General features: G+C 44.5%; 1 protein-coding gene across 1 annotated transcript in view; it reads left to right on the forward strand.

Annotated features, from left to right (window-relative positions):
- The window catches only part of ANKRD17 (ankyrin repeat domain 17), a 117,469-nt gene that overhangs the window by 46,550 nt on the left and 58,770 nt on the right, over window positions 1-12,149 (forward strand). The window contains exons 20-24 of the mRNA XM_056857396.1: window positions 1,072-1,285; window positions 1,576-1,751; window positions 4,371-4,533; window positions 5,813-5,908; window positions 6,985-7,101. Of these exons, the coding sequence (XP_056713374.1) occupies window positions 1,072-1,285; window positions 1,576-1,751; window positions 4,371-4,533; window positions 5,813-5,908; window positions 6,985-7,101 (766 nt within the window). The remainder of the gene's footprint in view (window positions 1-1,071; window positions 1,286-1,575; window positions 1,752-4,370; window positions 4,534-5,812; window positions 5,909-6,984; window positions 7,102-12,149) is intronic.

Below are 12,149 nucleotides of genomic sequence, written 5' to 3' on the forward strand. Positions count from 1 at the left end.
AGGACTTCTTCAGAGCAGAGTGAAATTACTTGCTGCTTTGTTTGGTCTGGATAGACAAATATTTCAAATTCCTAAGTGCCATCACCAAACATTTACACACTCATGGAGACTTGGAACCAAGGATTCTTCTTATGTTCTTCCATTCTTGGTCTCTCCTACATACAGGAGCAATTTTAATTGCTAAGGGCAGACCCATTCATTTTCAGGTTATTATAAAAGCAGGAATCTTATAAACCGTAAGAACAGGACCATTTTTATATTGCCTCCTTTCAGGGCTGCAACCCAGACTTTAGATGTTCTTGGTTTTTAAGATTCCGGCTTTTATAAAAATCTGAAAATGAATGAGTCAGGAGGGTCTCCCCTTGGTAATCAAGTTGCTAAATTGCGTAAACTCTGTAGCTGTGTGAAATTTGGGGAAATTATTTTGGGAATAATCATGAATCCTTTTAATGTCAGTTCTTTTAAGAACATGTGTATTGAAAAGCAATATGTAAAGTAAATAGGCAGAGAGAGTTCAATTCCTACAAATATTAGCTTAGATCCACTGGAAGATTGCTTCAAACAAAATGAATTTTCCTCAGCGGAGCGCAACTTCTTTGCCTTCCCCCCTCCCTGCAGCCCAAAATGGCCGCGCGCCCCCTGCTGCCAATATGCTTCTTCTGGGGATGACGGTGAAGTTGGAGGTGTGCGTAAGGGGGGAATTAGCAGCAGTCGCCCCCTTCTTCTGTTTGTGGAGATCCTCCCTTAGATTCAAGCCAGGGCTGCTGTATTTATATTTTTAATTTATACTACATAGGTCATTTATATTGATTATGTTTTATTGCACCTCTTTAAAAAATAACTGAATTTCAAAACATTTTCAAACCTTGGCTATATATAGTTGCACCTAGAGATGCATAGGTGCAGCCAGGCTCTTTAGCTAGCACTGATAGGTGTAAAGTTGTCACATCCATGGGATCTAATACATAATTGCTTGATCACAACTATAGAAATAAATAACCTGCCTTCTGAGTGAAAAAGAAGTCCTCAGATTATGAAGCAAGAAGAGAACTCGTGCTCCTTTGTTTTCAGGACTGGTAGCAAACTGGGCATCTCTCCGCTGATGTTGGCAGCCATGAACGGGCACTCCGCCGCTGTGAGGCTGCTCTTGGACGTGGGCTCGGACATCAATGCCCAGATAGAGACCAACAGGAACACGGCCCTGACACTGGCCTGTTTCCAAGGAAGAACTGAAGTGGTCGGCCTTCTCCTGGAGAGAAAAGCCAACGTTGAGCACAGAGCTAAGGTAAGAAGGAACTCTTAGCTAGTGTGTCTTCGGAGTGTGAAAAACACACGTTTTCCTTTGTTTTTGAATGTAGCTTACTCAAGTTTATGTGGGACAGGGTCGGATGGCAGTTGCAAAATGATTTTGGGGCTATTAGAAAAAGGAAAACAGTTTTGGATGATTAAGTGCATTTCCTGTTTCTTTCTCTTGTTAATGCTTGGCATGTACTATGCAGGGAGAGTGCGGAGGGAGTGCGCCCCAGCAGGAGCGCACCCCAGCAGGAGTTTTTCTTTACGTTTTCTTCCCTCTAGACGGGCCTGACCCCATTAATGGAAGCCGCCTCTGGTGGGTATGCAGAAGTGGGGCGCGTGCTGCTTGAGAGAGCAGCTGATGTCAATGCGCCGCCGGTCCCCTCGTCGAGAGACACAGCATTAACCATTGCAGCGGACAAGGGGCACTACAAGTTCTGCGAGCTGCTTCTAAGCAGGTAACCGGCCGCCCTGCACCCTGGGGGAGGGTGTGCTCCGGAGCAGGCAAGTGCCAGGGGCTGCTTTCTAAGGCTGTCTCGGTTTTAGAGAAGTCTTTGTGCCAGCCTCATGCCTGTAAGAAAAGCATGGAGATCAATTTTGATTATATGCTTTAGAGGGGTACTTTTTGAATGTGAAGTTTTCAGAAGACTGCTTATGAGTAATCACCTTGAACAATCTTCCTTGAACAAGCAGTGTGGGTTTTCCATTCACAGTATGACTTTTCAGTTCAAAATTTTAATTGCAAAGGCCTTACCCTGGAGAGTAGCATTTTGCTTGAATAGCCGGTGTTTTGACAGCGTAGCTATGAATTGCTATCCTTATGTGCAATACTATAATACCATGGCCAAGCAGCAGGGCTTTTAACATTCTCTTTCCTGTTCTTGGTGGCAAGAGAAAGACTGTGTTGGGGACACTGCTGTCTAATTCCTTGTGTATGGAAATATAATTTTCAGAGCTGTATATGTTCAAGTGAAGGTCCAAATGAGGACCATGGTCGACAGTCACAAGAATAGTATCACTGGTATCTGGTGAATACCAGAAATGGTGGAGTTGCTAGAATCAGTTATCATGAAGCAATTCACAACTTCTCTGTCAGCAAGCAGGAGAAGAGGCAACGGAGGAGGACTCCCTTGCTTTCCGAAAGGAAGACCAACTAGCGGGGTTCCTTCAGGAGAGAACATGCCCTTGTGGTGGCACTGCCTTGGACTAGGGCTGCTTCTCCTGAGTTTTTAAGCCTGCAGGGTTTCCTTTGGAGCCTCTCTTTGTAACGTCTCTCCCCCCCACCATTTCTGTTCTTCATATCCATTCATCAGTCTAATGGACATATGCTGCATGCATTTGAAGGGAGCTCTGACATACGCAAGTTTATGATGGAATACAATCTTTTAGTCTCTAAGGTTCCACTGGACTCTGGTTTGGTTTTGTCAGCAGAACTTGTCCAGAGTTCTCTGAACATCCAGGCAGACCTGAAAGTTCTTGACCTGGAAAAATGAGCTTGTCTATTGGTTCTGTCCTTCATCTTATTTGCAGTCAGGGACGATGCCAACGCAAACTTGGAGGTGGAGACATGCTGTTCTTGTTGTTTTTATTTGTAGTCTGCTTTTCTCACTGGGACTCAAGGCAGATTACAAGTATGATTTTTTAAAAAAAGTTTCCAATCAGTCAGACAATAAACAGATTACAGGATATGAAAACAACATTTGAATGTAAACAACATTTGAATGTAACAGCAAAGATTCTGAGTAAGACAAAATAATGTAATTGGGCTGAGACTGTAGCATGGCGGGGGTGGGGGGACATGTGCAACGTATGCAAACATACCTGTTTAGGCAACAAGACAATCAGTGGTGAAGAACACCTTTATCCCCACTAAAAGTCACCTCCCGAGCTTACACTGCCACTCTACTCCCTCTCCAACAATGCCCTCCTGAACAGTTCTGTTTTGTGCATTCTGCCAAATGATACAAACATGGAAGGAGAAGCAGCAGCAGCAGAATGGGCCATTGAGTTGCACCTGACTCATGGCGACCCCAAACATCGGGTGCTCGAGGATGACAGAACTCTGTCCTTTCAACAGACCCTCTTCCTTCTGTTTTCTTGTAACAAGAATTCTGCAGAAAGTGAGGTCTTGCAGGCAGAAGTAGTGGTGACGGTGTCCATAATGGCTGGAGCCGAAGACCCTTCCGTTCCCAAGCTGTAGCTTCTTCCAGTGAAACCAGATCTCCCGTCTGTACAGCCACCTTTTCTATTTTTGATAGTGTGAAGTAGCTGGGTTTCCTTGTTGGCAGGCAGGAGAGCAGGCCCCCACCCCTCCTGCTTTCTGCAAACTGTTGCCAGGAGGAGGAATGTGATTGATTGTGTTTGTGTTGTTCCTTCTGTTGCAGGTTTAGTTAGCGGCTCTTTAGGAATGTCCTCTGTACTGTTATGTGGGGACAAGCCATCTCACGAGAGGCGAGCTGTTCTGTCAGGTTACTTGTTTTCCAGGTTGTACCACTTTTTCTGCTGAAGCGTGTCCTGAAATGAGAGATGGTCTCCTTTCTGGGGGTGGGGGGACGGGACCTTGAGTGTGCTCGCCCCTTCTTCTACCAGAGGAGGAGTTAACTCTTTCCTGCCTGCTAACTTCCCTGTGAGGCAGACTTCCCAGTCCATTCTAACAGCTGACCGTCTTCACATTGTGGACATGCGTTTTAACATATATGTATATCTTCTAAGCATGGAATTGCAGCAATCAGTTCAACATCAGTTAAAATTATATTTAATTAATAGAACCCATGAGGATTTGCAGGGGCAGAAAAATCCCACCCACCCCCACCTCTTAGTGGGGACTGCCATGACTCTGTGTGCCATTTTGGATTGCGCATACAGCTCCAAATGCTGCCCAAACACTGAAGGTGTTTTTTAACCTTCCAAATTTTAATTTTTTTTTACAGACCTGGGTGTTTCCTTGGGTTTGCAGAACCCTAATTCATAGCTGTGTCTTGATCCATAGTACGGATTTGGCTATTAGATAAAGGGGTGTTAGCAAGTCATATCTGGGCTAAGCTTTTTGCCTCTGTGTGTGGTTTTTCTTTTTATAGGGGAGCTCACATTGATGTTCGTAACAAGAAAGGAAATACTCCATTATGGCTTGCAGCAAATGGTGGTCATTTAGATGTTGTCCAGTTGCTAGTCCAAGCAGGAGCAGATGTAGATGCTGCTGATAACAGGAAGATAACCCCACTTATGGCAGCCTTTCGGAAGGTAGAATTAACCCTACTGTGATACTTAGATACCAAGCATATGCATCAGATGAGGAGTTCGCTTAGAAATACATAGTACAAACTGAAGACTTACCTTTTGAGGTATAAATTCGGGGGGGGGGGGATGTGGCATTGTGCTTGTAATTCTTCTTTTTCTTAGTGAACCATGGCAGAAATTTTATGCAGTAATGATTATGTTTCTCATGGCATCTGGCTTCTGTGCAAAAGACTTGTGTAAAACTAGTGTGTATACATGTGTACACACTTGTGTGTGTAACATGCCATAAAGTCGCAGACGACTTATGTCGACCACAGCAGTGAGCTTTCCAGGCAAGTGAGAAGCAGAGGTGGTTTGCCAGTGCCTCCCGCCGCAGAGTCTTCCTTGGTGGTCTCTCTTCCAAGTCCTGATTAGCTTCCGAGATCTGGCAAGATCTGGCTAAACCATGTCGCCTTCCCTCCCGCATACACTCTTAATCATAGATAAAGAGCTAGAATGAGGTATGAGAAAAGTAGATTACTACCAATCTATCCAGATTGTTTGACCAGATGCAAAGCTTTGTTTATAATAGAAAAAGGCTTTCTTGAAGAAGCACACGATGCATTATAACAGATGAAATTTGTGCTTCAAATTTAGATTTAGCAAAGGCTTCAGCTGTTTTCTCGGAGTGTGATACTCCCTATCCTGAACACTCTAGATGAGACGTTTACCAGTTAAATATTTACATTCAGCATTGTGGTAGACCTGTGCTGCTTCTTAATATCGGATGTGTAGAGAGAAGTTTCATGTTGAGAGAACTTCGTTGCTGAGCCATGGACGGCCATCATTTTGGTTCTTGGTTTAGACACAGACACCAGCGGTCTACAGATGAGGAAACTCTGGGTCTCAGCTTCCTACTTATCTACTGGCTCTTGTGGGTACCAAGAAGATTAGGTTTGAACCAACAGAATGGGTCCTTACTTCCCTTCCCTTCTCTGTACCACGTAAACATGGGACATCTGGGTTAGATGGTACAGGAAGTGTCAGCTGAACATTGAGCTAGTTTTTCATCTAACTCAGGATGGGGTTAGATGTGGTCTGAGAACTGGATAAAAATGACCCAGGAAAGGGCTTGCCTTGGTTGTGCCAGGTTTTCTGTTTTGCCATGCTTCTGGATCATTAATACATTGAAAAACAGAGGCTGAATCAGTAGCTTGGGAGCACTTTTCTAGGTTTAGTATTTTAAAAAAAACTCATTCCGCCTTCACTTGACAGTGACTAATGCTAGATACTTAATTTTCAGGGTCATGTGAAAGTCGTACGCTACCTGGTAAAAGAAGTAAATCAATTCCCATCAGATTCAGAATGTATGAGATACATTGCAACAGTGACTGACAAGGTAAAAACTGCTTGGGGCTTGCACAGTGGAACTTTGGTGAGAAACACATGCTTCATCAGTTAGTTGACATACCATGGGGGTGGAGAGTGCCATCAAAGTCGCAGCCAGCTTATGGCAACCCCTTGTGGGGTTTTCAAGGCAAGAGACATCCAGAGGTGTGGTTGGCCATTGCCTACCTCTGTGTAGCATCCCTTGGACTTCCTTGGTAGTTACCCATCCAAGTACTAACTGGGCTGACCCTGCTTATCTTCCAAGATCTGATGAGATCAAGCCAGCTTGGGCCACCCAGGTCAAGTAATTTGACTACCATAGACTCCTATTAAGACTGCAAATCTCAGCCCTGGGTAGACTTTGATTTTTTATGGCCTGATATAGCTTATACAATTAGTTTCTGAAGTACATCAGTTTCAGTTTCAGTCACCTTTATTGGCATAATAGTAATAATAGTAACAGAATTACATAAAACTCCATACTTGCTCAAAAGTCTCCCATACAACGATGTAACCAAAACTTAACCATCAATTAAGAACTCTTCAGTTTTGGATGCTGTAATAATATATTCTCCCAAACAATGAGAACCAGGGCCTGTCGCCCAGCAGTACCCTTTTATGTATTATTTCCCAGTGTCTGTAGATTGCCTCAGTTGGTTTTATTATTTATTTATTTCTTTACCCTCTTATTCTGAAGTACATCTAATATACACAATATTCAAGTGCTCACTAGTCATCTGTTTCTCTCTCTCCCTCTCCATTTAATCTTCCTTAGTGTGCTACAGTAAACTTGAACACAAAATTACATGTACACAGTACAAGGATATGGGTATAAGTGTCTTAAATATTTCTTCTATTAGAGGTGACACAAAGTAATTAGCCATTCAGTACCTCCAGCATCAGGTGACTATGAAAATTCCTTTCACAGATTTCTGCATTTATACTTTTCAAGTTGTTATAGCAAGTCCTCGCCTATTAGTTTTGGTTTTTTTTCAAATTTGTCCACTTGATTGTGTTCTTGCTCATTCAAAAGTGCCAGGGTCTTTCTCACCAGACAACAGATTGACTTTACAAAAATTATTTTAGGAAATGCTGAAGAAGTGCCACCTTTGTATAGAATCAATTGTTCAAGCCAAAGACAGGCAGGCTGCAGAAGCAAACAAGAATGCAAGTATTCTTCTGGAGGAGCTGGATTTGGAGAAAGTAAGAAATCCCCTTTCTGAAGAGTTATGTATTTTGCATAGATGAAGAAACCCTTCTCGGTTTTAAAAGGATTTTTTGTTTGTTTTAAATTATACTTTTCCTTTCCATGGTTACTTTAGGTAGTTCATGCAGGAGCAGAGTTTGACAATAAGGGGCAGTTCAGATGTAATGGGAAATCGTGACTTAATTGTTCATTCAAATTAGCAGCACTTCACTGATCATGATGACTTAGGGAAGTCATCTGAAACCAGCCATGATGCTCGTTTATTAGCTAACGTTGGTTTAATCCTGGCTTGTTTCTCACCAATACTTCTCATCCGCAGTGTGTGGGAGTGAGAAAGGTGAGCTCTGCTACGGAACTTTGTATCTTGGGGATTTAGGGCTGCATGAGATACATAACTGACTTTAACTTAACTTCAGTAGCAGGCATAAAGCTTGCAGAAGTTAAAGGAAAGTGTTTGGTGCCAAAAACTAATTGCTCAACCTTTGCGCTGTATTGAGCAAGTTGCCCTCCCCCACCCTCTTTCGGACCAAAAGACAGATGCTGAGCTTTCCCAAGCTACAAACCAACAAGAAGCTAACTACCCAGGGAGGACATTGATCGCAGAATTCAGTAATTAAAGTTAAATGCAAATAAATCTGAAGCTCTTTTTTAAAATATCGATAACAAAAAGGAGAAACAATTATGGGCAGAAGATCTAAGAGAAGCTGATAATGTTAAATATTTAGGAATATGGTTAAGTAAAGATATAATTAAATGTTTAAATTTAAACTGCGGAAAAATAGTGAAAGAACTGAAGGATTATTTTCAGAAATGGCTCCCTTTGAATTTTTCTCTCTTAGGCCGAGTCAACCTAATTAAAATGATAATCTTGCCAAAATTGAATTTTATTTTTAATAACTTATTTGTAGACATACCGGAAAAATGATTGAAGAATGGCAAAAGATCTATAATAGATTCATCTGGCAAAATAAAAAGAATAGATTTAGAAACAATAATCTATATGAGATTAAAAGTAAAGGAGGGATAGGTATGCCAAATTTATTAACGTATTATCAGGTGGCTAGGATAAAGTGGTTAAAATCATGGGTAGTAAATGATGAAAAGGAACCATATATCATAATTGAGCAGGACTTTGTTAAATTCCTGCTAAATAGTCGGCTTTGGGTTAAAAAAACCTATAGGAAAAATTTCTACAACAAAGATAATAATTGCATTAATACCATTCTAAAGCAATGGGATGCGCTAAGAGAGAAACTAGCTCCAGATATTTCCCCAATGGCTTCCTTTTTATGGAATATCTTAGCTGAGGACCCAAAATTCCAATTACCACATAGAATAAAGTTAGATAAACAGAATGAATGTAATTATTGGATTAGAAATAATAATTTAGAACCTTTATGTAAAATTATGGATAAAAAAGAAATTAATATTACATTTTTAGAATATTTACAAATAAAATATATATTGGAATAACCTAAAAGAAAATGGCACAATGCACACACACACACACACACATAATAAAATAAGATCAAGTCTCCCATGCAACAGCTTATTTCTATGTCTTCATATTCATCATTACGTCCTGACTGAGCGCACCGCATTCCTCTTTCCCGCCCTTATTTATGAAATTCTCTATTTTACTTATTGTATGTGACCATACCGCATCCAATCTCCGTGGCCGGCCTGCCCAGTCCCATGCGTGCCTGCACAGAAGTCACGAAGATGAACCGCAGCTATTGATCATATGAAGGTGGCACCAGGCTCAGACCCAGTTCTAGACAGTGTTAGCAAGACACGGCCGAAGGCAAAAAGCTGCTCTCGCCAGGTGACTCGGTAGTCAGGGCGGATGAGAAGTATTTTTTTTTTTAATTTTAGTAGAAACACCAATGACAATAACAACTAAAAAAAAGCAGAATTACTGACAGTCCTCGTAATTTAAAATACTATATATATACACACACACACATGTCGTGGCTTCTGTGCAGGCACGCATGGGACTGGGCAGGCCGGCCAAGGAGATCTTCTTACAAGCTTCTAGAACCGTGTTGGCGAACCTATGGCACGCGTGCCGACTCCGGCACGCGTCGCCCTCTCTGCTGGCACGCACGGCTCAGCTGGGAGGCGGGGCCCCTGCCCTCCCAGCCGCCAGCTTTGAACTGCTCTGTGCTGCCTGCAGGCAGCGCGGAGCAGTTCAAAGGCCCCGCCCCCTTCCCTGGACTCTCCGCCCCGCCCAGCCTTTCCCCTCTCCCCCCCTCCCTGGCCAAAAAACCCTTTGCAGGGCGCACGAGGCGGCTGCCGCCCTCCAGCCCCTTTCTCCCTCTCCCACCCCTCCTCCCCGGCCAAAAACCCCTTTGCAGAGCGCACGAGGCGGCTGCCGCCCTCCAGCCCCTTTCTCCCTCTCCCTCCTCCTCCCCGGCCAAAAACCCCTTTGCGGGCGCACGAGGCAGCCGCCGCCCTCCAGCCGCCTTCTCCCTCCCACCCTCCCCTGCCAAAAATCCCTTTGCAGACTAAGGAGGCCAACACAGAGCTGCGGCGCCTCCTTAAAAGCGGCCACACATGGCTGGCCTCCACTGTTGGCTTGCTAGTCGCTAGAGGAGATGGTAGGTTGGTAAATTGCTCCTCCTAACCCGAGTCCGCCTCCCTCCCCGAGTCCCTGGGGTAGTTCTCCCGACCTGGACTGGAGTCTGCTGTGTTTCCAAGTGCATCTCTTCCCCTGCCCCCGTTTCCTTTCCTCCCAGCCTGGGCTGGAAATGAAGCAGCAACTTTTCTTAGTTGGAGGGGGAGGGTAGTTCTCCCGACCTGGAGCCTGCGGTGTGTCCAAGTGCATCTCTTCTCCCCCCCCCGTTTCTTTCCTCCCCCCCCCCCCGCCCGTTTCTTTCCTCCCAGCCTGGACTGGAAAGAAGAAGCTACTTTCCTTAGTTGGAGGGAGAGGGTAGTTTTCCCGACCTGGAGCCTGCTGTGTTTCCAAGTGCATCTCTTCTCTCCCCCCACCCCATTTTCTTTCCTCCCAGCCTGGGCTGGAATTCTCTCCTCTGATCCTGGAGAGAATAGGGATGCATCATGACTAGTATCCATTTTGACTAGTAGTCATGAATACCCTTCTCCTCCATGAACATGTCCACTCCCCTCTTAAAACCTTCCAAGTTGGCAGCCATCACCACACCCTGGGGAAGGGAGTTCCACAATTTAACTATGTGTTGTATAAAGAAATACTTCCTTTTATCCATTTTGAGTCTCTCACCCTCCAGTCTGGCGGCAGGGGGGAAGGAGAGGAGAGTTCTCCCTTTTCTTTCCACCCAGCCTGGGCTGGGCAAGAGGCAGGAGCTGCCCTTTACTCACCCGCAGGAGAGGCAGGCACTGGCCTTGGCTGGCTTGGGAAAAAGGATGTATTAAAATGAATGAGAGGATTGCCCATTTGAAACAGTGGGAGAGGCTGCACAGCCCATTGAAGATAATGGGAGCCAGGATTGCCCATTGACTTGCATGCACTCCTTTGAAATAGGTTACAGCACAAAAAATTGCAAAGAAAATGTGGCATAGATATTCCATTAAGGTCTCTGGGCCTAGCTACATTACTCTGTGACTGGAATGACAGCTGCCAGGACTAGCAGAAGTGTTCTGGGACTGGAATGACAGCCCCCAGAGTGGAATGACAGCCCGGTCATTCCAGTCCCAGAACACTTCTGGTAGTCCCAGAGGCTGTCATTGCACTCTGGGGGCTGTCATTCCAGTCCCAGAATAATGTAGCTAGGCTCAGAAACCTTACTAGAAAATCCATTCCACATTGTTTTTGCTACTCTTTCTCCATGAAGCTAAGGGTGGCTCATTTATTTAGCCTTAGTTTTATCCTTACAGCACTCCTCAGAGATAGCAAGAGACACCGTGTGTGTGTGTGTGCGTGTGTGTGTGTAAGTGTGGTTTCCATGGTAGAGTAGGGATTTGAACCTGGGTTTCTCAGATCCTAGTCTGACACCTTAACCACTATATCATGCTGGAGAACAACCAGGAAATTGTTAATCATTTAAGCTAATTAAAGCCTCAGTATTCAGGTTAGATTTCCGTGTTGGCACTTGGCGATAAATAAGTGGGTTTTGGGTTGCAGTTTGGGCACTCCGTCTCTAAAAGGTTCGCCATCACTGTTCTAGAAGCTTCAGAGGAGCGCTCTTCCCCCCTCCCGGTCACTGCTGAGAGAGGCTATTCCCACCGAAACAGTCACGTGGCGGGGGCGAGGCCAGTGTGCCTTCCCTCGCCACCATGGAGGTTGAACATGCTGTGTACTGTGAGCATCATTTTTCCTCATCTGAGGTAAATCTGTGTAGAGAGAGAAGAGAAGAGATTTATTCTATATGGCACCGTTTAAGAATTGTGCCTCCTGTGGCTTTAAGATGGCCCAGAACGATGGGCACAATGACTGCCTTTTCTGTTTGGGGGAGGGCCACATTGCGGAGACCTGCCCCCACATTGCGGAGACCTCAACCCAAAAGCCTGTCCGGAGTGCGCGTCCCGACTAAAGGCCTTTCTTTGGGAGAGGTCCCTGGCCAATGTTGACAAACCAGCTGAAGTTGAAAAGTGGGCCTGCATTTCGTCAGTGGCTTCGGTGCCCCACCCCCCAGGCTTCGACACCCTCACCACACCCCCTGCAAAAAAAAAATCTAAGAAGAAGACAAGGAATGCGGAGAAGTTATGTTTTTTTGTGTAAATTTTTTGGGGCTAATAAAAGGTATTAACATAGAGTTTGTTCTTGTTTTCCAGCTTTCTGTTTCTCCTGTCTGCAAGGTAGAGACAGTGGTCTTGTAAAGATTATGGAGTGTTGCTGAACAGCTTTGGACACTTGGATGTGCTCCATGAATGTGGAGCGTTATTGTAGATCAGCTCTGACTGATATCAGTGTTCATTTCAGAACAAGCGCAGAAGAAAAGGCCCAAGTAAAAGCGATTAACTAGATTCCTTAATATAGCCAGTTGCCTGTAGTTAGGTCCTTTCTGCTGTGGTTGTTTGGGGCTTCTGGAGGCCCCTCTCCTCCTTTTTGTGCAGCATTTATTTT

Source organism: Euleptes europaea, chromosome 11 (genome assembly GCF_029931775.1).
Source record: "Euleptes europaea isolate rEulEur1 chromosome 11, rEulEur1.hap1, whole genome shotgun sequence".
Classification (NCBI taxonomy): Eukaryota; Metazoa; Chordata; class Lepidosauria; order Squamata; family Sphaerodactylidae; genus Euleptes; species Euleptes europaea.